This window comes from Oreochromis aureus, linkage group 9 (genome assembly GCF_013358895.1).
Source record: "Oreochromis aureus strain Israel breed Guangdong linkage group 9, ZZ_aureus, whole genome shotgun sequence".
NCBI classification, from domain to species: domain Eukaryota; kingdom Metazoa; phylum Chordata; class Actinopteri; order Cichliformes; family Cichlidae; genus Oreochromis; species Oreochromis aureus.
The window spans coordinates 9,787,482-9,812,378 of NC_052950.1; the positions used below are offsets into that span (position 1 = coordinate 9,787,482).

Below are 24,897 nucleotides of genomic sequence, written 5' to 3' on the forward strand. Positions count from 1 at the left end.
CTTTTGGAAACAAATTTTTTAACACCGACCTCCCAAGAAACTGCATCTACAAACTTACCTGTTGACAAACTCCTGTTGCTGGTGTCCTGTAGCCGAGTCCTCAAACTGGTAGCTGTCACTGCTGATCATGAGTGCATAAACCAGTGCCTGAGGGTAGCACTCTGCTATCTGCTCTATGCAGTGCTGTACGGCCACAGCTTCTGGCTTGTCCAAAAGAGCAACCATCTGACTGATCCAGCTAATCAGCATCCAGCAGGGAACAGACATCATCTATATACAGATAGACGACACAATTAAAACATGTGCATTCCCAAAGCTTCAAGGTATTTGGCTTACATTTGCTAATGGTTTCAATGGTCTTTAGGTTTACTGGACATATATTATTTTTCTTTTATAATCAGCAAAATTACGTTTCAGCATACTAAAGACATTGTTTTGATAATAAAGCTAACCTCTTTTGTCATGAGGTCCAGCGTCTCAGAGGGGTACAACTCAATGATCTGTAGCAGGCGTGGGAACTTGAGGCGAGCCTCCTCTGAATTCATCTTCAGTGCTTTCAACATGTTTTCCACTACATGCACTGGCAGCACCAGAAGGTCTGGAAACTGGGTTTCTGTAACTGTAAACAATGGCAACAGCCATTTGAGAGAGGAAATAATCCTTTCAGAAGTCTTCAGCACACAGTTAAACTGTTTAGACCAAGTTATTGATCACATTAAGCTCTCCAGGTGCTCACTGTTTTTTGCATCAGTCTGAATAAATATCTACCTGGGAAATGTCACTACTCACCAGCATCGCTCTGCTCCTCCTCTCTTAGTCGTTTGTCACAAAAGTTAGCCATGGTCATGTACGTCTCTATGACGCTGCTAGTCTCCACAAAGTCCTGAGAATAAGACTGAAGCTCCTCGTCGGCCTTTCTAGTTGCTTCACATAGCAACTTCAGCGCCTGTAACTGCAATCCCACTTCCACTGTCTGCAGGAAAAAACTGCTTTTGTGATTCATTTGTTCATTTAATTAGTATAAAATTACAAAGAAGGGTTCAGTGTGATAACCTGCTGTGGAATAAAGTGGAGCCTTTTGCAATTCCCATATATAGCACAGAAATGATGCAGAACACTTTACACCCAATTATTTTTACCACTATAATCCCAGTTTAGTCATTCATGTAAGTTTCTCCTCTAGCCAGGAACTATAAACAATATCTTTTCCTAAAAAGTAGAGTACCTTTGGATCTGCATTGGACGAGGCAACTCCGGAAAGCTTTACGACTCTCTCTGCTTTGTCAGCATCGATAGTTCCTAGGACTGACGGACTTCTGCTTACAGCTGTGGCCAAGATGTCAAAAGAGGTACCCTGGAGAATCTTCTGGTATCTGAACACTTTAGCTGTAGCACTCTGACTGTCAGCGTCAGGCTGAAGGTCCTCTGGAGAGAGAAATGAGCTGACATGAAATATGGCAAAAAAGAAAGCTGAAGGCCTTTAAGCTTTGAATACTCGACACTTGTGTGGCATGCTTTTTCCTTCTCACCCAGGAGTGGGATGGTTTTCAGCATGGTGCTGATTTGCTCCACAGGACCCTGAGCCTGACTCCGTTTATGGCTGTAGCGGCTAAAACTGTGGACCCACCGCAGCAGCCGTCTTCTGTCCATTTTGGCTTCTCTGTGAAGTTCCTTCAGCAGCTTCACAGCTACGGGGAAGTTATTCTGAAAACATTTGTTTGTCCAGGATGAGTTTGATGGAAAAGCATGCTACAGAACAGACAGAGGAACATCCACAATTGTTTCTTCACCTGCTTCTGGGCTCCATCAGCCATGCGTAGCTTCATGCTGAACTTGCAGTCATTTACTAATGTCTCAATGTCGCCTGCTGGGTCATCTGAGCCGTCCACCTCCATGCTGTCAGACGGAGCATGGCCTCTGAGCTTTTCCCTGATCTTATCCAAAAAGAAACACCTGAACCGTAGAAAAAAAAAAAAAAAGGTAGTATCAGGTTCTGATATTTGTCTTTACTTTTTTTAAAAAAGATTTGCACGCAGAGTCTTCTTACCGAGATGTAATGATATCATCCCACACATTCACTGGGTCCACTTTAGCGTCAGGATACCGCTCAGTCCATGATCTGATGAGGTGTTTGAGGGAGTCCAAAGACACTAATAAAAAAATTGTAAAAATTGCAAAAATGTTTCAGAGCTTGAAAAAAAATTCAAACAAAACAGTTTTAGGAAAAAATATTCCAAAATCTTGTAAAAACCAACCAACCAAATGAATAAATAACATTTAAAAAAGCCATTATCCACTCACCCTCTCCTTTAATAAACAACAGGAAGTCCTGGATTTCGGTCAAGGCCTGCACTGACTGCAGAATGGTTAGCCGGCTTTTAGTCAGGAGTGTATCCACGTTGGAGTAACTCTGTACAAGGCAAACAGAGTAAGCATGTGTAATAAGTGAATCTAGATAACACAGTTGTCTGCTTATTCAGTTAACAGCAACAATCTGTACATATATAACCATTTTTTCCCCATTTCATTTATGACAAGAACTGTTCTCTGTATATCAAAGAATCGAATGTGCTAGACAGAGAAATGAGTGTGAGAGCAGACCTCCATAAAGAGCTGCATGGCGTAGTTTGTGTAGTATTTGGCGCGGTCGTAGTCTTCTTGCAGGATGTAGAGCAAGCTGAGTTCCTGGCTGTAATGACTTTCCAGCAGCTTTTTGCGCTCCTCCAACTTCATGGCATTGTCGATGAAGCTGAGGAGTGTTTGGTTCCGCTCGCCCAGCTGCAGCTGCTTCAACATGCTGCGTATCATGTGCTGCAGGTACATTTCCTAGGACAAATGCAATCGCCAGGGAAGCAAAACATTTGAAGAATGGATTTGATATCAAATGACCAAAAATGTCACAACATGCTGTGAATGCTTTTGTTACACTGCTATGCTACACATTTCTTTTCAATTTTATAGATACAGTTTTAAGGATTTAGTGACACCTAGTGGTGAGGTTCCAGAAGGACCCAACTGTATACCCCTAAGTCTCCTCTTACTAGCGTGTAGGAAAAGCCACAACTGCTTAAAAAAAACAAGAAAGAAAAGAGAAACACTCTAGAGCCACTTTATGGTTTGTGTAATCAGGGCTAATGTGGAAATAAAGTGGGGCAACATAGCAGGGACATAGCATGGCTCACTCAAGGTAATTAAACCAAGATTGGTATCTTCAGGAAGGGAAACCGAAGGAACATGATTACAAATATGTTCTATTTCTGCAGATCAACAGCCCCAAACCCTGCAAAGTAAATCTTTAAACTTAATTTACTGCTGCAGTGTTTCATTCAAAGAGTTTTGGAAAATCACTCAATGAATGAATAGATTACAAAATGTAGGTTTCCAATTTAAGCCATCAGTTACCACAATAGAGGAAAAATGCAGGCTTCAGTTGCAGGTGAGTGGGAATTCCTAAACTGTAAAATCATTTGGGTTACCTGGTAGAGAGGGTCTGACCACATCATTTCCAAGTTGGGTGGTGAGTTTTCATCTATGTTCACAGTGGAGCAGTACTGAAGAGACTTCCACTCAGTCAGATGACTATATGCATCCATAGCAGCCATCTCCCAGAAGTCCTTCTCGCTGTCTGTGGGCTCGCCATCAGGCCAGCTCTCGGTGTTTAGAGCCTGTCAGTATATAAGAGTTTAAACAAACGGCAAGCAATCCGGTGAAACCTGGTGCCCTTTGATTTCATATATTACTTCATATGTTTTCCTGAAATATTTAATATGGTTTTCTTCCCTTCCGGTGGGAGAATATGGGATTCAACCACCAGCTTCTACTGGACTTACAAACCTCATTGTAAAGCTTCACAGCCTCTGCAAAGTCAGTGTTGGCTTCAGCTTGGAGCGCAGTACAAGTGATGGATTTGGTCCCGACTTTACCACCAAAGATTCCACGCACAACATCATAATCTTCCAAAGATTTGTAAAGCCTGGACAACAGCAGGAGACAAACAGCACAGTAAATATTAGAGGTGGGAACCACAATACACCCCGTGATACAACTTTATCACTATACTTCACTCCTGATACAAGATTACCATGATTCTGTGACATGCTGAGTATTGTTTTTTGCAGCAAAGTGAGACAGTCAACACATGCACAACACTGTCAGTGAAATAAGTGTTATTAAAGATAAAGTCATTATACTATTAGTCTACAGTTATTTTTCTTATAATACAGCAATTAACTGTGATAAATCAGTGAAAGTCGCAGGTGTTGCTGTCTACATGGAGAGGAAGTCACATTTAACTATTACATTTGCTCCCAGCAACGTTCCTGTTCTGCAGGAATATAACCACAATACAACCAGCTGTTGAGTAGAGTCCCCTCGAGTTGTGACACAGATTCATTCAGACTGATGGAAATGCAGCAATCTGTCTGCATTTATAAATTAGACAGTAATTGTTGCCAAACCTTCAACAATCTCTGTGAGTTACTGCAGTCAGTCCAAAATATCAGAAAATATTGATATTTTGTTTCCATGTTATGACACAAAATCATAACACAAAATATTGCAATACAATACTGTACTGATTTTTTTAAATATTCCACTTCAAAACAAACTCCAGACACTCTCAATCAGCAAACTAAAACTCCTGGACCCGTGACCTTCAGTGAGATCATAGCTGTGATTTTGTTCTTTGATGTAATTAAATAGAATAAAAGAATAAAATAAGATAAAGAAATATTAAGAATAACACTCAGCTGTAAGGCAGCAATTACTGCAATACCTTGCAAGATTAATCCATTTATTGGTGTCTGGGGGGATTTCTTGGTGTCCTCGTGACCGTTTGGCAGGACGTTCAGCGGGGCCATCAGCATGCAGCAAACCCTCTTCCAGCAGCAGGATGCCTGATGGCTGCTGCAGACTCATGAGACAAGTGGAGCTGATGGAAGCTGGGTTGAGCTGTTGGAGCTCTTTATGTTGGTAGCACATATCCTAGCACACAAAAAGCCCCCAAAAATACAACATTTATATATATTTTTTTCAATATATTAAATACAGAAAAGGGAGTTTAACTATCAAATCTGTTTCTTACCTGCACACATGCTATAAACGGAGGAAAGCAGAGCGTACTCTTGCTCAGGAAGTTGCTCATGTTGCACCGCAGCTCCTCTTTGATCCTCGCGCTCTCCTCTGGCCTCTGTTGTTTCTCCATTTCTTGCAGTATGCCGGCAAAAAGAGAGCTGAACAGCTGTTTGGCTAAAATCGGGTCTCTCTAGTTAGGGCAAGGGGAAAAAAATGTAATATTTAACATTTTAAATACAATATTGATATTGATTTGTTTTAAATGACTGCTGAAAACACATTTTTATCGGTTAACCTGCCCTTAATATTTCCCCCTTCATTTTGGCCTATTATTTGCAACTATTTTTGTGTGTATGGAAGTGTTTATGATAAAATCAAAGTCTGATCATATGGTTCATCATGTGCCCGTTTATGTGTCTGTTTGTCTGAACAGACGGCCGTGGCAGTCTTACCTGTGCTAGAGCTTGAAGTGGAGCGATGAGGTTACTGTACGGGATTTGGATGTCTGGAAAGTCTCCCACTCTGTAGTTACGATACAAAGTCACCTGAGCCTCTTTTCTAAGGGCCAGATTGGCTTTTTCTTTCTGTGACACACAAGAGAACCACTGATAGTTACGAGTCTATCACAGGCCTGGAAAGTTAGCGAGAGCAAACACAGAAAATCTGCATTATGGATGAACGGATTGGTTTGAGTGGCTCCTGGTTGAATCCCAGCATGGTGGATACCTTTTCCTGCCGTTGATGCTGGATCTCCTTTTGGGCAAAACCTAAGCTGACTTTCTCCTGATCCTTCAGAAATCTGCGTCTCAGTCTCAGGATGTTAGCCCGCTGCTCATTTACTGCTGTTCATACAAAGTGAAAATTTACATTTAAACCAATGAGTGAAGCTTTAGTCTCTTCTTACTGAAACAAGATGTGTTTGCGGTGGTGCTTTTTTTTAAATCAAAAACTGAAAAATTAGTTTACATTTAATACTACGCAGTTAATACTGAGGTGGACGGTCAAACTAACCTCTGGTGCGGCTGTCCACCTCATCTGTTGATGCAGTGAGGCGCCTCAGCCCAAAGCCCTCTCCTACCGGTCTTCTCGCTGCGGTTCGCCTCTCTGCTTTCTTATCAAACACAAGCAACGACGACATCGACTCGGAGCCGAGTGAGTACTCTGCCAGCGTATCCACGCTGCTGCCTGTCAGCCAGTTATATGCAGTACGTCGACCTGGAAAAAACACAGCTGTGTTAATCTGCATATTCAAAAATGAAGGAAAGCATTTTAACAGGTACTTTGTTGTGTTGATCCCAAACTTTAATTGAAATTGACTGTACTGCTTTAACATGGGTAAACTGAAACACAGCAGTACCTTCTGCTTGTGTCTGACTGAACTCTAATGAAGTCTGCGTGGCTCGGAGCTTTCCCTTCATCGCTCCAGACTGAGATGCTGCCACACTCTCTGGGCCTTGAGAGCTTAGGGTCTCAACAAACATGGGGGTCATTACTGTGCTCCTGAAGCGCCAATTGGAATCGATCACATAGTCCTATAGAGTGAAATGAAAAAATGAAATTCACAAATCAGGCTTCTTAGTAACAAGCAAATAAAAAACCCCAAAACAAATAAAGTTGTTTCTTCTTCTTCTCCTTCTTTTCTGTAAATGAATCCAAGAAACACAAACGCTGACCTGGAAGGTGCACTCGGATAGCGGATACTCAAACATGTTTCGTTTAAAGTCTGGACTCTGGCTCGTCATTTCCAGAAGCAGATTGGTGGCCAGGCTTAAAAAGCACCTCTCTATTTTGCAGGAGTACAGAGAACGGAGCACCATCAACATTCGCTCAAGGGTCGCAGTGGGGAGGCGTTTCTCCTGACTCCAGAAGTTACAAACATAAAGCCTGAAAAGACGGAACGAGGAGTACACAACATCAGAGGGGTCGACAAACGATGAAATAAATGAAAAAATACAAATATCCACGGTGGAAAGTATGTCATTATATCAGCATGGAGATAATAAAAGTGAAAACTTTTGCAAGTCATAGTGGGTGCTTACTGAAGGCCTTGATTTTCTTCTGACAAACCCTGAAGCAGTGTTTCTTTAGCAGCATTGAAAATCTCCAGTGAGGTGTTGTCTTCCATGCTTTCATCATCGCTGGAGGAAAAGTAACAAGTGACATAAAACGATCAGACGATCCTACTGAAAAAAGACTGCACAAAGGCATTATGTGGGTCAAACCTGAAAACACTAATACCAATAAGACAAACAAAAACATAGTAAACTATGATCTGGTTGAGACAGGAAGCCAAAAGGCCTCACCCATAGTTGTCCTGGATCCACATAAGGATGTCGTACATCCGCTCTCTGCAGACTGGAGAAGGATGAGAGACGAAAGCCGTCACAGAGCCCAGCAGCTCTTGAACCTCCACCGGCGTCAGACGGGGAATAATCTTGTGGATGATATCGAGGCATGCTCTCTGCCGTGCTTCATCCCTGGAAAGAGAAATGTGGAGGAACATGGTTCAGCACCTCTTAATTTACACTTTTAATTTTGTAAGATTTATTTTTGGCTTTTATTATTTTTATGACAAGAAAGAAGGGACAGAGAGCAGGGGGAATGACGCACAGGAAATGGCCCAGGGTGGAGCTGAACCCAGGCATATAGATCACCTGCTAACCCACCCTGCATTTATAGTTATTTAATTGCTCACGAACTAAATAAAAAATGCCCTGAATGTCAGTTTGCCTTTGATTCCGTATGGTTAATGCTTCCATCACCATTAAAGGACTTTTGAATGTGAGTTAGCTCAAGTAATGTTTGGCCCCTGTTGCTGTGTATAAAAGTATGAAGAAAAATCCACTGCAGAGGCCCAATAGGGCTCTGTGATCATTTCTGACATTTGTGCAGTGATGATGGTGGATATGATAATTAAAAAAACAGAGAGAACTAAACAGAGAGGCAGTAAGGAAGAACTCGCCTATGGTTCATCATCTGAATGAAGCCGGTGGTCTTCAGCCGCAGGAAGATGTCTGGAATAACATCCGCACGGCTCAGAACGCACTCCAAGCAGTTAGTCTTTAAGACGCCGTGAAGCTTTGGCAGAAGGAAGAACACATAATTCACAAACCTGAAAAATACAAAGAAAATAATGAAGACCAAAGCTTGGAAGGTAACTTGATAATTACATTTGGAGAATTATACTAAAAATAAAAAAAAGAATAAATAAATAAATTCGCACTGTAAACTTACCGATCCATAAATGGAGGAAAATGCTTTGAGACTTTGTTCAAGCAAATAATGAACTTGTCATCCAGGTCTTTTTTCTTCAGATTTGTTATCTTACTTGAAGCAAGACTGAGAAGTTCTTGATGTTGCTAAGCAATAAAAACATTAAAAAAAATTAAGTCATACTTGTGAGGGAAAAACAACAATTCTTGCAATAAAACTGAAAAAGGATTTCAGTGATTTGAGAAGGATAAACATAAGATAAACACTTAGACTCGTCAAAATAAATCTAACATGTGGTCGAGGCATAAATAAACCAGAACTAGAGAAAGTTCATACCTCGCCCATATCAGTCATACTCTTCAGGATGAGGCCGATAATTTCAGCAGCAGCCGAGTAGACTTCTTTATATCTTACAAAGGACACGTTGGTGGTGAGAGACTGAATGTACCTGAAGGAGAAAAAAAGAAACAGGACACCATACAGAAATCATATTTTTGCAGCACAGCAGTACATGAGCTACAACACACGTATACACATGTGACTATAATGTCAGTGGCATAGTACCTAATCTGGCTCGCGATCCTTTTCACACATTACTGCTCGACGAATGTAACCCTGACCTTGAGCACAATTTGGTGAAGAACCATTACAACTTGTGATTGCTGTGAACTCTGGAAAGATCCAGGAGGATTTGCCAGAAATACACCAAAGTCTGCCTTTCGCTTCCCGCCTGCTGATTTATGTGACTTCAACTTGTATCTTCCACCTTGCAACTTTTACCTGTCATATTCAATTCCGCACGACGCATCGTAGGCAGGGAGGTTGTTTGCCAAGATGATTCCCAGCAGCTGAAGCCCGACAGAGTTGTCTTTGCTGTTAGCGTCAGTGCCGCAAAATCGCTCGTATATTAGACTGAGAAGGCAAGAAAAGAGATAAAGCCAAGGACCACAGATCAATTTCATTTTGTTAAAAACAAACAAAAAAACCCCAAAAAAAACATGCAAGGAAAACAAAACTATTTTACAATTATAATTTATGTTAATATGCTTGACACTGTACAGCATCCTTTTCTACAGTTATAGTGTAATTCAAATAAACAAAAGGATAAAATAATGCAGCATTTTTCCTACTTTTTATAACAACATAAGACATAAATAGAGTCGACAGCAGACAACTTTACTCAGGTTTGAAGGAACAACTCATCAGAAAGTGTTTATTCCTAAAGATTTCATTCTCTGTTCAGCACACCACAGTGTTTATAACACATGTTGGTAATTAAATGCAGATTTTTGACGTACATTGATAAGATCACAGCAGCTTAAATGTTGATAACTGTTAAGTTAATCTGGACTTGATTTGATCTTGTACTAAGCTTGTGTGAGCACTACCTGTAAGGCACATGCAGACAGTCTTTCCAGCACTCTACCAGAGTGCGGATGATCTCCAGGTTGTGGCGAAAAACGGCCCTCTTAGAGTGAAAGCAGTGCTTCATCAGGAACTCCAGCAGCCGGTTGGCAAGGACTTCATCTCTGGGGTTACCCTTAGATTAAAAAAAAGAGAAGTTATCAATGATAAACTTTTATTACAAGAAATGTATTATATCATAGCAGATAACAAATGAGTAAAATACACTTTATGACTCTCCTATAGCGTTTTAACATCTGTTTAAATTCTAACACTGTGTAGAGAATATAGCTGCCAACAAATCCCTGAAAAATTAACTGAATCGCAACTGATTTGGTGCCACGTGTTCACATTCATAAATTGAAATATGACCAACTTTGGGCGTAGCCAGGCTTGTCCAGGATAGCACCGTAACCACAACATCCACCACCATAAAATGGATCCCCACTCCTCCATTGTTTCCAGAAACAACAAGCTGTAGAAGTGGTCCAAGCCAGTACTTGGCATAAGGCCGAAACACCTGGAGAAAAAACAAAAAACAAAAAGAGTCGTACCTATTTTATTAACTCATTTCTATATTTGAAAGAATTAACTGAGGGACATCCACCTCCTCTGTGTTGATGATCAGCTTAGAGATGTAGAGTCGAATGTTCAGAGGTGTTGATGGATTTGCCAGTTTTCCATGTAGGAATTTCATCCATGGAGGAAGCTCACTGGGCACATTTCCCTGTTTTACAAACAGAGCATTTGACACAAACTCCTCAGTAGTCGTTATACATTCATAATATTCATTATGAATATTCATTACAGAGAGTAATTAGAGCGTTGTAATTGCATGGAAATTTATAGGATTTGAAGTAAACATCAGACTTACTTAATCCTGTTAAAAATAATGAAAACCAGCTGTACTTTGACACTGACCTGTTCTGTTTTGGGGGTTATGTTGTTCCTTTGCATGTGTCCAATAAGAGCACTCATGGTCGCCATGCATTCATGCTGGTTTAGCTCATCCATTTCTAGATCAACCATTGCATCTTGGGACGGACTCGTCTCCTCTGTCTCCTACATTTACAAACACGTTAGCAAACCTTCTTGATAACCATGAAACCAGAGCCATTTTAAAACAGCAAATGACTTATCCTTAACACTGGTTTCCATTGGGGCTTTCAAAAATGTTTAACTGGTTATACAATAGTCATTTTAAACTCCTGTGTTCTCATTTTAAAAGAGAGAAAAAACTAACTCTTTTTGCCACAGCCCGCTTTTCTCCTTCTGGGTTTTGGGAACTGAAGGAAAAGCTTTGGACTCCTGTGGAAAAGTCAAACTGGCTCATCTCCTCGCTCAGGCTGCTGTCAGCCATGTATGACTGGGAGGACAGATAGACTGGAGCTTCTGTGGAAATCGCAACATAAATCACAGAAACACACACCGTCAACTTGTAAAACATGCACGACTTGCAGTAAGATGCATTTATACGTCTGTGACAAACAGAAACACTTCTTACCTCCGTTCTCGTCATTTACTTCTTTTCGAATCATAACGTATTTCTTTTTTCTCTCAAGCGGGACCTGCAATGTTTTTAAAATAAAGAAATTAATAAACCATGACTAAAACTCAAAGTACAAAAAGAAACAAAAAACCCACATACCTCAATTTCAATTGGAAAGTTGTAGGTCCTTTCAACATCAATAATGTTTTCAAGAATAAACTGATTCTGGAACAAAAAAAACACCATCAGTAAGGTCCTGTGAAGTCACTAACAGTAAACTTTTTACCACTATATGGTACTGTCACAAGTAACAGTGTTTAAATGTCACCACTAGATGTCAGTAGAATGCAGATTACGGTCAACTGAGTTTTGTTTTCTTGGCCCTCCTAATTCAAGCACATAATCCTCGCTAAAGGATCATGTGCGACAGGACAAACATGTTTTAGTCAGCCAGCAGAGATCAAAAACACAAGCTGGAGTCTTTCTGTTTAATTCCAAATTTATCAGCATGCATCAGTTTGTTGAAAGACACAATTACACACTAATCAGTGTGAGGATAATATTCAATTTTTCTACTAAATAAACTCAAAGAAAGTAGTTTGTACTGAAGTGTACTAAACTACACCATCTGAGAGACTTTGGTGTCAAAGCACTACCTTCTCAGGTTTCTCACTGAAGAGGAAGCCCTGGTAGAATTTGGGCTCGCTGAAGCTGCAGCTGATGACGGCGATGGCGCAGTTGTACGCAGTGCAGTGATAGCGTCTCCGGAGTTCAAGGAGCTGAGTCTCACCAGCCATGTTCTCAGTGAAGGCTTCAAAACACGACCTAATTGAAATAAAATGTATGTAATCATATATGACGAATTAATCACTTATTCATGGAATAAAAATGGAATTTAAATGACCAAGCTCTGGAGAGACCTACTTGATCAAAGTCTTGGACATCTCGTTTCCCTCTGTTTTCTCAGAGCGACAGTAGGCTTGATTAATGCGGGACTCTTTTGAGTAAACCTCTTCTTTGGGAAGCCGTGAATACAAAAGCTCCATCAGCTTGTAGCAGCCATTCTTCTTCAGCAATTGGACTTCAAAGGCTGTCTCGTTTGACTGAAAGTGAGTAATGAATGATCATAGTTCAGCTTAAATAATAACAATGATACACTAACAGAATGGGACAGAGTTTCTCGTCTTTCATTTGACGGGCAGTGGCCAAAAGTGGCCAGCACAACAACACAGACATATTGTCAACAAATAAAAAGATGTACTACATGGAATGAAACTGGGTTTATGTTTGATCAGAGTGACTCTTACAGAGGTGACAGAAAACCTTTCATGTCCAGTTGAATTAGCTCTGAATGCTGAATGTGTGCTCTGCTGCTAGACTCATGTCAGAAATTTGAAGATGAGGAACATTTCCTCTGGTTAACTGAACAGAAATTGGTGAGACTGACAGAACTTGAGACTCTCAGTGAAGCGAGTGCTTTACTGAGAACCAATCCCATAGCATGCACTCCTAATGTGACCTTTACTGATCGTATTCCAACACTTTTAGGGAGGATTCTGCAACGTGATAACTGATGCCATCATCAACATCAATGCTGACAGCAACGTTCCTGCCAGCATTCCTGCCAAAATTAGCTGGGCCTTTTAGATTTTTCAGTTATTGTTCACAATTTACATCAGTGAAGAAAAATATCTGGTTAACTGGATCACTGTTAACAGTGTTAAGAGGCAAACCTTGGTGAATCGACTGAGCAGGAAAGAAATGATGTCAAAGACATTTGTGATGAAGAAGTCATTCAGGGCCTTGGCGCTGCAGTGAGAGGCCAGAGGCAGCAGAACTCTCTCCATCATGGCCTGCAGCATGGAGCGCATCGGCACATCACCTTGTTGAATCACCCCGTAAACTGTACACAGCAGCTGGAGCTGCCGCTCAACGGTTGCCCTAAACAGACATTGGCAAAAACAGGAACATAATGGACATGATGAAAGCAACTCATACATCTCCTACATCTCCCTGTAGTGGAACAGTAAAGGTCTATAGAGTCACTGCTGTAATGTGGCTCTCACAAATTAAAAACTTTTGCCTACCGCTTGGCAATTCTTTGGAAACAGGTTTGGAACTGGTCCTCCATGATGTGTTTTGTGTCTCGACACAAAATTCCCGCAAGTAGTTTGAGCAGGAGTGGGCTCTGAGAAAGCTCCAGGGCATCCAGGAACTAAGAGATGGAAGATGTAGAGCTGATAGCTGCAATGGTCTAAATTAACAACCTCCAAAGCAAATTGACAGTATAACCATCCATCCATCTCCTTATATATATATGTATATGCTCATGTATAACCAAATAATCTTATGTAGTCACATCAAATAGGGTATTTCACTCACACTCACACACACACACACACACACGCACACGCACACACATACACATACACACTTACTACTACTTTCTAAATCCCACTGTTTACCTTCCGGACACAGTCCATGTAGTTGTTGCGATGAAGGGAGCCCTTAGCAAACTCATCAGACTGCATGGGGAAGTGTGAAGCCACCAGGGTGTCGAGAGCTACCTGCAGCTCAGCTAGTGGCTCCTCTGGGAGTGTTGTGAAGAAGGGCAACACCAGCAGGGCCTGGCTCTGAAAAATTGATTAAGTTCAGCATAAAGTTTCACCGACTAGAAAAGAACTTAATACATAAAACTGTCCCGAAACTTAAAGTAATAAAATCTGTTACTACCTTGAGATTCAGTGGCAGATTCATGTCAACCAGCAGCATAGTGAAAGTGGAAAACACTTGTCTGAATGCTTCATGTTTTATATCGGAGCAGACAGAGGAGTCGATCTGTTCAGAGAGAGAAATTCAATAAAATGAACTGAAATTAAAAGAAACACAATTTCACAGTTTTAGTTTAGTGCTTTTTAGCAAGGGGCAGACAGCAGTAATTTGATCCTCCTGATACCTGCAGAAGCTTGGAGAGCAGCAGGAGAATGGCAGTTTTGCTCTCTGGAGTGGAAGAATCTCCCTCCCACCATGACTGCAGGCTCATCCATCGTTTTAGCACCTCTTCAACCAGCTGCTTCCCCTGAGTCTTCCTCACCGATCGTTCTTTAAAGCTGTGGTCCAGCATGCCATTCAGCAACACGCTCACCTGAACACCAGGAAATAAAAAGCAAGTTTGTAATAAAAAAACAAGAAGTTATCCGTATTATCGTAAACTAACTAAAAATGACAAGTACCATGCTGGGGTTTTGGGAAGAAGCTTTCATCAGGTGTGGCACTGTTGTGTTCAGACTTCTCAGCAGCTCAGTGTTGATGGTCGCCTGGAAAAGGCTGTAGAAGTACTCGCCATGCGAGAAGCTCAGGAAGTTGTGGCTGTGACTTCCAGACACGGGCACAGAAAGCATGATGGTGTTCAAGAGCAAATCTACCAACTGCTCGCTCTGCAAAGAAATAGCAATAACGCTCAACAGTAGAAAGCCTAAAACACTAGTTACCTTCACAGCAACACTTCTCAAAATGGGAATCTTATCAGTCCCAGTTTGCTTTTTAGTTCAGTGACTCAGTTTGATGTTTCACTAACACCAGATAGAGCAGCAACACTGACCTGCTGACTGAGAGAAAACGCAAGCTGAAGCAGACCATCTGCAACCCGCCGGGTGTTTACGTCTAAGGATGGAAGCGCCGTCCTGTCTTCTCCTGGTGCTATGCCTTTATACACCGTCATTAGAAGCTGGGATCCAAGTTTTTTGGCATAAGATGAATCCTTAAGGAATACACAAAAAGATCTTACGGCAGTGCATTCAGTAGAGATGATGCAGTAAGTGTTATAAATAAATAATAAAATATCCAAGCAACCTTACTTTGGTTTAATGTTCATACCTGGCTGTGCAGGATGGAGCTGAGGAAGCCGGCTTTGTGAATCTGCTTACAGGAAGACAGAACCATGTCCATCTGGTCATGGTGGCTGAGAGTGCTGGAATGGTACAGGTCTACGTTGCAGAAGTCCTCTACACTATGGTGTTCATTAAAGAAATTTAGGAGGAAAAAAACAAAACATAAGTGGTTTTGATAATTGCACCAGTGCTGCAGAGTCAAATTAAAGCCCTACGTGTCTTTCTTTAACAAATGAGAGAACTCACAAACCTTTTACGTGAGATTTTTGTCCTCAAGCTGCTTTCAAGACGACTGCAGTAAGGTGAGGCCAGCAGTGCCTTCAGAAGAGGAACACATACTTCTGGTAGGTTCTTCATTACCTCCACATCTGCCATGTTGAAGCCTACAGCGGACGGCTCGCAAACCACCACCGCAGTCAGCTCGAAAAAAACTGAGCATAAAAACTCTTGTTCCAAAGACTGCGAATAAAAATGAGGACATGATGAGTAAAACTTTGAAATGGAAGAATCAGCTCCAAGTTACTTATTGTCAGTTCTTGTAATTCAGCGATACCTTCCAAAGCTCCTTGTCTCCTTTGGCAAGAATCATTGTGGTGAACTCCAGTAGGCGGACGATGATGGTGCACTTTCTGTAGTTGTACTGCTCCACCTCTCTTGGGCTGAAGTGCGAGGTCTTCTCACCAAGTGGGAAACAGCTCTCTGCTGCTACCAGTTCATGAGTTGCCAGCTCCGTCAGAAAGAAATGCAGCGCTTTCAGAAACCTCGATTTGTCTTTTGAGCCTTGAACATCAAATAAGGAGAGATTAACTGGAATCACTGGAATCCACCAAACTCATGTAGAATTCATTTGATAATGTTACACAGACCAGTGAACTTGGAGAAACTTTGGCACAAATATAGACTTACTAAGAATGTACTGAGGCTTGATAATGTGTAGGCCGATGAAAGTGTTGTAGCAGTCCAGAACAGCCAGCAGGAGGTCCAGCCACTGCAGCGTGGCTCTGACACTGAAAGGGCTCGTCAGGTCCCTGAGCGTTGGCTGGGAGAGGAGACCTCCACCCTCAAACTGTGATATCAGAAAGTCTGTGCCATGATCCTTCAGCATGCCATCCACCCACTGAGGTGGAGATTTCTTCCCTAAGTCACACACATTTGGGAATTTACTGACATGTTTGGCAGAAGTTCATTTAGAGTAGCAGGGTAGTTATTATGCTAAACTGTAAATCTTAATTAATTTTTTTTAAAGTGGGTTTTCTTTTTTTAATTTGCATGTGCCTGTTTTAAATTTTCAGGTCACCTTTGCAAAATTTAAACTCTTGGTTCTCACCTGGGAGGAGGGGGATAAACTCATACAGGAGCTCCATGCATTTATGGCGACACTCAGTCTGAGGGCGGCCACATTGCTCCAAGAGCCATGAAACCACATCTGAGAGGCACAGCTTCTCATCGGGCGGAAAGCCTCTGAAAGAAGAGGAAGAAAGAAAGAACACACATTGATATTTAAACTGTGTGAAATGTCCTAATTTTTATCCTTAATTATTCCATTGTTCTTTTATGTTTTCATATGGAGACGGCAGAAGGAGTGGCAATGTTAGGTCACAGTGTGATATACTGCAAAATCTACATCATTGGACGTATAAAGTGAATGCACATTTAATAAAAGCAAAGAAGTAGAAAAGGTTTTCATTTTCACCATGGTACCAACCCTGGGATGCGTCTCTTTGCATTGTGCTGATTGAGACTGGGAGCCTTGTGTTTGATTATTCTTTTTAAATGGTCAATGGCAATGCCACACTGCTGCAATGTACCTGAGAATGAGGGAGTAGCAAGAAAAGCATCACAAATCCTAATAAAAAGATTCTTCACCTTATTTGGCCAAATATAAAAATACACTATACAAACTTTTTTTGCATATTTTCTTGAAATATACTTCCTACAAATCAGTTTGTGCAAATTCTGGCATAAATAAATAAATAATGTTACAAAGTAGAACACCTTAAGGAGTGATTGTCTTACATAATCAGTCTTTAATGAGAGGGAGAGAAAATCCAAGTGTGCTGTCTACAAAGCTGACGTGACAATTACCCATAGATCGTTCATCTGAGTGTGCAAGGGCCAGACTTTCGACAAATATGACGAGAACCTCAAAGACAAACTGTTCCACCAATGAATTTTCCTCCCTGGAGAGAGACACAGATGACTGCATTCAGCACAGCATAATATCCCTAAATGCAAAGGACCTAGTTAACGGCCATGGTCACAATTTAGAGGGAAAAATGCGAGTAGACAGACAGAATTCCTTTCCACCTGAATTGTCTGTAGATGCTATTGAATGCTAAGGCAGCACCAAGTCTTTTGAAGCCATTGGGGTGGAGAGCCAAGCTGTAGATGCGCTTAAACAAAGACTTCATGTTGGTGGGACTCTTCTCCTGCTGCTTGGGGGTGGTTTGCTTGATAGACCATTTGACAAACTCTTCAATGCAGCGGCCACAGAAGTCTCTGAGAGTGCTGTCCATTGGGTCGACCACACCGTCCTGAAGAGAGCAAACCACGTGAGGCTTAAACTATTACAGAGAAAAAGCTCCTGTGTGACCAATGATGGAAAGGGAATGAAGGGAAAGGGAAAAGACTCAAAAATTGTGTTTAACCTAGAAATCTTCCAGTAGTATTCAAACGCTTACCAGGATGGCCTCAAGGACAGCAACTGTGTCCTGGCTCTCGAACTTCTTGTTATTTGTGAACCAGTGAATGAGCTGCATAACCAGTGGTTCAAACAGCTGTCTGGTTACCTAGCAAAGAAATCCAGAAAGAAAACAGTCATGGTCTAAACAAGGCAGTGAACAAGTGTGGTTAATGTTTAGTTCTGTTTCTTCACATTTTTTATTTATTTCCATTGCAGCAATTTATAAAGTAGTTCCATGTTGCCTGCTTTACATAATAAACTAAGTACAGATCATCCACCACGCCACCTCCATATAGCTGTAATATATGTTCTTCAACACAATTTATTTATTTAAATGGACAAATCTCAGTTGGTGGCACTCAGCTGGACAGAGCTGGTGTTTGCTACACCTGCCTGTCATAGTTTACTGAAGTTTAAAAGCAAATGCACTTCTCATTAAACACACACCAAAAATCTTTCTTTGCGCTCATAAAGAATTTTTAATCTTTTAGAAATTATCTGATTTCTTTAGAGGATTTATTAGCCAACATCTCAATTACCATTAAGACAGTTTGATGGGGAAAAAAAAATACCATACCATAAATTTATATAGCACTTTAAAAAAACAACACATGGCCGACCAAAGTGCTGTAGAGCATAAATATAAAAAATACAATAAGAATAATAAATACAATAAATAAATAACAATAAAATAACAGTGTCAGTTACCCACTGAGTCAAAGGGAATAAAAATGAGTTTTTAATCTGGATTTAAAAACCACCACTGACGTAGATTGCTTAACGTGAAGAAGAAGATCATTCCAAAGCTTCGGGGCCACAACAGAGAACGCTCGGTCTCCTCTAAGTCTCAGCCGTGATTTAGGGACTGAGAGCAGCAGCTGCTCAGCTGACTGGAGTGAGCGAGGCAGGACATAGGGCTTTAGCAGATCAGACAAATATACAGGTGCCAGACCATTTAAGGATTTAAAAACCAGTAAAAGGATTTAAAAATAGATCCTAAATTCAATTGGAAGCCAGTGTAAGGAGGCCAGAGCCGGAGTAATATGCTCAAATTTTCTTTTACCAGTTAAAAACATGCTGCAGCATTCTGCACCAGTTGCGGTGCCCTGGCCAACCCCTATTAAAAGGGAGTTGCAGTAATCCAAGCGTGAGGTTATAAAAGCATGGATGACAGTTTCCAAGTCGCGGCTAGAAAGAAAAGACTTAACCTTCGACAGACGTCTGAGGTAATAGAATCAAGATTTCACCACCCATTTACGTGGCCATCAAAACTAACAGCAGTGTCGATTGTTACCCCAAGATTAATAACCGAGCTCTTCAGGTGAGGGGTACCAGAGGAAAAATTGCTTCTGTTTTATGTTCATTAAAATTTTAAAAAATTTAGAGCCATCCATGACTTAACAATCGCTAAGACAATCAACCAGGAGTCCAATCGAGGGGCTATCAGAGTGACTGAAAGGTAGATAAAGCCGGCAATCGTCAGCATATAGATGAAATGAAATACCTGATCAACATCGCACGCCAGACGTAGTAGGACAGGAAACAGTCGTTTGTGTAGCTTGTACATAGGTGGCAATGTATTCTCTCCTTCAGCCATCTGGGCACTCTTCCCAACCATGTAGACCACCATGCTGTGGAGCAGCTCACAAGCTGCTACCTACATCGAAGACGAGTGATTTTGAGCAAAGTGGATGTTGATAAGTGTGACTCTTTCACAGAATTTTCTTTTTTTTTTAACTCCAAGTGATGGTAAATGGTAAATGGACTGGTTCTTACATAGCGCTTTTCTACTCTGAGCACTCAAAGCGTTTTATACAACTAATTCATTCGCCCAATCACACCCATTCACACAAGCACGTTTTCTAAGTTGTTAAGTGCTGGATGCATCGGAGAGCAACATGGGGTTCATATCTTGCCATGTTCAAAAACGAATGTTAGAGGACTTACTTTAGTTTGTCTGTCACTTGTGGAAAGAGCCAGCTCACTGATCCGAGGCAAAAATGGGTCGAGGTAGATGACCGGCTTCATGTCCTTGAATGGCACTGCAAAGCTGAGTCTTTTCTCAGTATCCCAAGACACAAATTTCTTCATCATTTCTTCTGAGGAGACCACTAAACGCCAGAACAGAAGCTTATGATCAACAGAAATACATCACAATAACAAATCGATGTAAAACGGACTATAATAAAAACTTCTTTTTTTTTTAACTTAAAAAAGGGTTGGTTTTAGAAATCCTTACCAGTTACAAGGTTTCTATTTAACTTTCCTCCCAGGTGACCGAGTAGCTTCACCACCCTCAGCCTCACCTTGACAAGAGGAGCATCTTCCTGCAAACAAAAGTTAATATGAAGTTTTTGGACTCAATGCTAAATAAAAAGTAGTTCAGTGTTATTGATCCTGACTCCTGAGTTTTGCCTTGGTGCAAAAAATGGAAACAAACAATAAAACTGAATTGTGCATTAATCTGGTTGTGTAGTGACTACAACTGATATGGTGGTTGACACATAAATAAAAACAAAAACTTTATACTTAAGATTTTTTATTATGACAATGAGACTTCTCCTTTATTATGAGTATTGCATGAGCAAGTTGCTTCCAATCAATTACCACAGAAAGCTGGCTGGATTTCTTCAGAAGCCTACTCATCACCCTGCTGTATCCTCTTTCACTTTTTGAAGACAAAGACGATATCACCTCCCAGTTGCTCTCATCTTTGTCTAAAGTAAACAACAACAGATTTACACTTTTTGTTTATGATATGTCCAACTGACCAGCTGTGATTTAGCTCAGCTATCATCCATCTTACTGTCAGTGGAGGAGGTTTTCAGGTATCCGTCCAGAAGAGGAAGGACGCTGGTGTAGCAGGGCTGCATCGTCTTCAGAGGAATGTGTGAGGACCAGTCCTCGAGAGCATCTAAGGCTGCGTTGGCCAAAGGAATGTGGCTCAGGCCTAATTTCAGAGCAGTCTAGACCCATTTACAAGTACACACAGACACATATACAAGTCTTCAGAATCAGGTAGCACATATGGTAAAAATTACAATTAATGAAAATAAAAATTAAACCAGAGCTTTCCCGCTTTGGTTGTTTACCCTCTTAGCCTTATCAGAGGAAATATGGAAAACTTACTGACACCATTAAACAAGGTGCAAAGGAAAACTGGCTTTTATTAATTAATAAACTTTTATTTTCACATTTCTTAATAAAAAAGCGGCTCTAAAAGCAGTTGTTCTAAAAAAAAAAAAAAAAAAAAAAGCTGAGCTATTCAATAATTTAGCCATTATTGTTATATTTACTATTTAGCTTTTATTATTACATTTATTCATTCAGCATAAATTCAATTGTTGACACTAATAACTACTATTTAATAAACATATTCAAAATATTTATCTAATATTTTCTGATATTTTATAGTAAATAAACATTTTTTAGCAACCAATTTACCTGATACATTAAATGTCTGTTAAATGTCACTGGGTTGAGATTTATACTCAACTGGTTATTTGTTTATTTTGTAATTAAGCTAGTTCTGAATATTCCTACAGCCTATCACTGCAGCTGAACATTAGTGTACATTAGCGTTTTTGCAAGAAATATATCATTGGAAATATATCATGGAGCAAAAAAAAAGAATCCCACCTCAAGAGCAGGACAATAGGCCTTGATGTCCAGAGCTACAATGTTGTGGTGCAATGAGAGGACAAAAGTCAAGCAGGATGCCAGGAGCTCATCTTTGTACTGCTTCATTCTGACACACACCTAGGCAGAAAAAAATGTCACATAAATACATAAAAACATACATTTTAAATTCTGCAGTACAGCTCTATTTGACTTTATGGTAGCAGAAAGCATGTTTACAACATTCCTGCAAAAGCGCTGTAATGAGAAGCTACCTCTTTTCCAAACTTGGAGAAAAGCGCAAAACAAGCAGTTTTCACTGAGTCACTCTGGGGGGATGTCGAGTTTCTCAGTCCAACTCCCTGTTTAAAGGCAGATATGTATTATATTTATTATATATTTAATGGAAACACTTACAATGAACAAGCCTCACCTGCTACATAGAATCTTAATGATAAACAAAGTTATTCGATTTATAAGACATGATGAAAAACAACTTGATATTCTTGTTTCACGAGCCGCTGGCAAAATAAATTTTTCAGATATCCCAACAATAAAAAAACCCTACCTGGTAGTACTTTATTCTCTTGGCAATTTTCACGGTGACAGAAAGCAGCTTGTAAAAGCCACTGACAAGAGGATTTCTTATGGAGTGGAGGATGAGCTCATGACTTAGGGGATACATCCAAGAGCAAAAATACTCCATGTGTTTATTCAGCAACAACTCACTGTGGAAGCAGGGGGAAAAAACGTTTTTACTCCAGTTGTGAAAAAAATGTGGGTGGCTGTTTCTTATATTATACTGTAGGGTAAACCAGTGTCCAACGTGAAAGAAAGTGAAAACTGGGGCATAAAAAAATGCATAGATCAGCTGTATTTGGCCAAATTTACACAAGTGGGAAAAGCAAAGATAAGAAGAATCCCACACAGTTCCGCTCCCATGTGGAAAATGTGGAAGGAAAGTTAAAATTCTGTCTCAGTTACCTGCAAAAGTCCACCAGATTGATAAAGGCGGTGAAGTCTTTGACCTTATTGGGGAGCAGGTGAGCAGTGGGGTCGGACGAGGGCAGGATGTGGGCTGCATCATCTGGAGCCTGGCCAACAAAGAGATAAGTGGCGGGTGATGAAGGTCAACCAGCAGAAATGCTTTTGAAGACTAAATGTGCTTTGTTTAAACTGATGCTAATAAAAATACCCTGTGCATCTGCCAACTCCCACGTATGGGTCAATGAAGAAAAATACATAAAAATGTAACATTAGCGTGAGACCCTACCTCCTCTCCTGTTGTTACTTTTTGCACTGACAAGTCCAGTTTTTCCACGATACGCAGAATCGACTTCACCAACTCGTCATACAGGAGACGGCTCAAAGAGCCGAGAGCTGCATTCTGGCTTTCAAACGCGCCATCCAAAAAACCTGAATCCTGCAGAAAACGGCACAAGTGAGGAAGTGAATGAAATGCGCTGCTTACCAAATGGCTTTTCATTTATGACATTTTCCAGCCACAAAGCATTTTTTTTTACTATTAACAGCACATAGAACACATGTCAGGATCAACTAGACCTGAATATTAAAAACAGTGAACAAATGAGGCCTTTAAAGGACGTCTGCACAAGTTTAACTACTGACTTTAAAGACTCCTTGCAGTTTAACAGCAGGACATAGACTTTTCTATAGATACGTAAATGCTGTTTCAAGATTAAACAGCGAAATAATATGTAATGTGTAATATGCATTTAGGGCAAGTAAGAACATAAATATACCTTCAACTGATCGCAGTCTAAAAGGTTTTTATACAGAGAAAGGTAGTCGTGACTAGCTGGAACTTTCCACTTCCCAGTGCGAACTTGGGAAGACTCAGAGGAACTGCTCAATGTGTCCTGCAAGAAGATGTAGAAATTTACTTTATTAGAACAATAAGGAAATAATTCCACACCAAATAAAGGCTTCAAGCTATTACAAACTGTACACATTTGTGTAAAAAGAAAAGACCGAAAACACGAGTCTGACCTCAGAAAGCGTGAGGGGTTTTGAGCAGACGCGGATCAAGCCTTGGTGAACTGAAAAAGAGGCAAAGATAAGTGCACTGTCCTCCAGTGAAGCACTTAAACAGCCATGAATCACTAACAGAAGTTAATAAAAGGTTAACGGTGTTTGAAGCAGGTCCAGTGTGCTCATGATCCACTCACCCACAGAGCTAATAAAACTCCATAGAACAGGTCCTTTAGAAGCGATGGCCACGAGCACCTTAAGGATGGACCTGGTGCAAGTAAACTGCATTCTCTCGCTGTACTGAGGGAAGCTGTCGATCTGCACCACAAGGAGGCGCTCCAGCAGTGGTGTATATACCTCTGGAATCTGGGGTCATTGAAACAAAGAGTAGATTACAGTCCAGTGTTATTTGCTGTTATTTAACATCAGGTCAAAGTAAACTGCGACAGAATATATACCTTGTCCAGGTGAATAAGAACACTGGCTATTGAGTCCAGAAAGCTGGGCAGCTGGTAGAAGCTGTCATCCTCCCCATCGGACTCTGTCAGGTACATCTGCTTACAGCGCTGAATCAGCTCGGTGTACATCAAGTCTACATCCTGGGGGCAAACCTTCTTGCATGGCTATAAAAAACAAAGAAACACTCATTTCGAGCAACATTGTTTTGGACTCCATCAGAGTAGCTTTGCATGATTCACAGTTCAAAATAATGCATATCTATCTCACACGGGGCCTCGGTGCACACAAGTCCACTTTAAGCGTACCCTACAACCGGGAACAACTGACTATTTTAAAGCAATGTGCAGATCTGTTTTAGTTTAAAACAATTCATTCATGTGGACAGACGTTTTTACTTGTTACTCAAATGATTTGCATATACGACTGCTATCACAGGAGACAGACGTACAGCTGCAAAGAATCCATATCCTCGTATGGCAATCGACAGCTCTTTGTGTGTCGAGTCCATGGTCTTAATGATGCTGCAGAACTTCTGCATGAAGAACTTCAGCTTGGTTTTATGCTCCTCGACATTGTCAGCCACCAACAATGCAACCTGACAAATAATCACAAAAAGCACCACAATATTTAGACTCTTAACCTCAGCGTGCATGTGCAGAGACATGCCACCGATTTTATTTAGAGTGTATCCAAGGTTAGTCCAGCTGTGCCTTTGCGGCTATGACTTGAAGTGTTTCACCTGTTTGAGGAAGGCCTCAAGTGCATAGTAACTCGTCTTCTTCATTTCACCATTGATGTGTCCACAGAGTTTGGACATGACTTCAAATAAAGGTTTGTAGTGGTCCATGAGGCAGCTGCTGAACTGGGAGGCATGTCTGGCGAGCAACCTGAGGCCAGCTATTCAAGAAACAGATCAGCGAGAGATTACTTTTTAAAAGTTTTATCATCAGTTTGCCAAGAAATCACAAGACTTACCAAACGTGACTGCATAGCGAGTCATGTCCATCTGTATAAAAAAAGATAAAGTTTATAGAAACATAACAAGAATTTAAAATATTGATGAAAATGCACTCTGA

The 24,897-nt window shown here is 40.7% G+C and overlaps 1 protein-coding gene across 1 annotated transcript in view; it reads right to left on the reverse strand.

Annotated features, from left to right (window-relative positions):
• prkdc (protein kinase, DNA-activated, catalytic subunit) overlaps positions 1-24,897 on the reverse strand; it is a 31,840-nt gene that overhangs the window by 4,475 nt on the left and 2,468 nt on the right. The window contains exons 9-74 of the mRNA XM_031759520.2: positions 24,797-24,827; positions 24,561-24,718; positions 24,270-24,416; positions 23,821-23,985; positions 23,560-23,728; positions 23,381-23,430; positions 23,134-23,250; positions 22,644-22,793; positions 22,355-22,464; positions 21,939-22,098; positions 21,646-21,732; positions 21,392-21,511; positions 20,559-20,718; positions 20,360-20,469; positions 19,992-20,079; positions 19,700-19,863; positions 19,257-19,409; positions 17,751-17,858; positions 17,377-17,603; positions 17,155-17,249; positions 16,775-16,877; positions 16,397-16,530; positions 15,976-16,206; positions 15,623-15,849; positions 15,320-15,528; positions 15,056-15,188; positions 14,781-14,939; positions 14,413-14,616; positions 14,136-14,324; positions 13,913-14,017; positions 13,645-13,812; positions 13,267-13,394; positions 12,913-13,120; positions 12,104-12,282; positions 11,836-12,004; positions 11,339-11,404; positions 11,195-11,258; positions 10,934-11,082; positions 10,612-10,752; positions 10,298-10,417; positions 10,067-10,210; positions 9,675-9,826; positions 9,067-9,198; positions 8,623-8,734; positions 8,308-8,432; positions 8,036-8,185; positions 7,377-7,550; positions 7,113-7,211; positions 6,747-6,957; positions 6,431-6,605; positions 6,085-6,288; positions 5,800-5,915; positions 5,526-5,657; positions 5,084-5,263; positions 4,775-4,983; positions 3,835-3,973; positions 3,477-3,665; positions 2,602-2,826; positions 2,302-2,410; positions 2,048-2,150; positions 1,791-1,953; positions 1,530-1,704; positions 1,226-1,425; positions 790-973; positions 453-619; positions 59-270 (exon numbers count right to left, since the gene is read on the reverse strand). Of these exons, the coding sequence (XP_031615380.1) occupies positions 59-270; positions 453-619; positions 790-973; positions 1,226-1,425; positions 1,530-1,704; positions 1,791-1,953; positions 2,048-2,150; positions 2,302-2,410; positions 2,602-2,826; positions 3,477-3,665; positions 3,835-3,973; positions 4,775-4,983; positions 5,084-5,263; positions 5,526-5,657; positions 5,800-5,915; positions 6,085-6,288; positions 6,431-6,605; positions 6,747-6,957; positions 7,113-7,211; positions 7,377-7,550; positions 8,036-8,185; positions 8,308-8,432; positions 8,623-8,734; positions 9,067-9,198; positions 9,675-9,826; positions 10,067-10,210; positions 10,298-10,417; positions 10,612-10,752; positions 10,934-11,082; positions 11,195-11,258; positions 11,339-11,404; positions 11,836-12,004; positions 12,104-12,282; positions 12,913-13,120; positions 13,267-13,394; positions 13,645-13,812; positions 13,913-14,017; positions 14,136-14,324; positions 14,413-14,616; positions 14,781-14,939; positions 15,056-15,188; positions 15,320-15,528; positions 15,623-15,849; positions 15,976-16,206; positions 16,397-16,530; positions 16,775-16,877; positions 17,155-17,249; positions 17,377-17,603; positions 17,751-17,858; positions 19,257-19,409; positions 19,700-19,863; positions 19,992-20,079; positions 20,360-20,469; positions 20,559-20,718; positions 21,392-21,511; positions 21,646-21,732; positions 21,939-22,098; positions 22,355-22,464; positions 22,644-22,793; positions 23,134-23,250; positions 23,381-23,430; positions 23,560-23,728; positions 23,821-23,985; positions 24,270-24,416; positions 24,561-24,718; positions 24,797-24,827 (9,836 nt within the window). The remainder of the gene's footprint in view (positions 1-58; positions 271-452; positions 620-789; positions 974-1,225; positions 1,426-1,529; positions 1,705-1,790; positions 1,954-2,047; positions 2,151-2,301; positions 2,411-2,601; positions 2,827-3,476; positions 3,666-3,834; positions 3,974-4,774; positions 4,984-5,083; positions 5,264-5,525; positions 5,658-5,799; positions 5,916-6,084; positions 6,289-6,430; positions 6,606-6,746; positions 6,958-7,112; positions 7,212-7,376; positions 7,551-8,035; positions 8,186-8,307; positions 8,433-8,622; positions 8,735-9,066; positions 9,199-9,674; positions 9,827-10,066; positions 10,211-10,297; positions 10,418-10,611; positions 10,753-10,933; positions 11,083-11,194; positions 11,259-11,338; positions 11,405-11,835; positions 12,005-12,103; positions 12,283-12,912; positions 13,121-13,266; positions 13,395-13,644; positions 13,813-13,912; positions 14,018-14,135; positions 14,325-14,412; positions 14,617-14,780; positions 14,940-15,055; positions 15,189-15,319; positions 15,529-15,622; positions 15,850-15,975; positions 16,207-16,396; positions 16,531-16,774; positions 16,878-17,154; positions 17,250-17,376; positions 17,604-17,750; positions 17,859-19,256; positions 19,410-19,699; positions 19,864-19,991; positions 20,080-20,359; positions 20,470-20,558; positions 20,719-21,391; positions 21,512-21,645; positions 21,733-21,938; positions 22,099-22,354; positions 22,465-22,643; positions 22,794-23,133; positions 23,251-23,380; positions 23,431-23,559; positions 23,729-23,820; positions 23,986-24,269; positions 24,417-24,560; positions 24,719-24,796; positions 24,828-24,897) is intronic.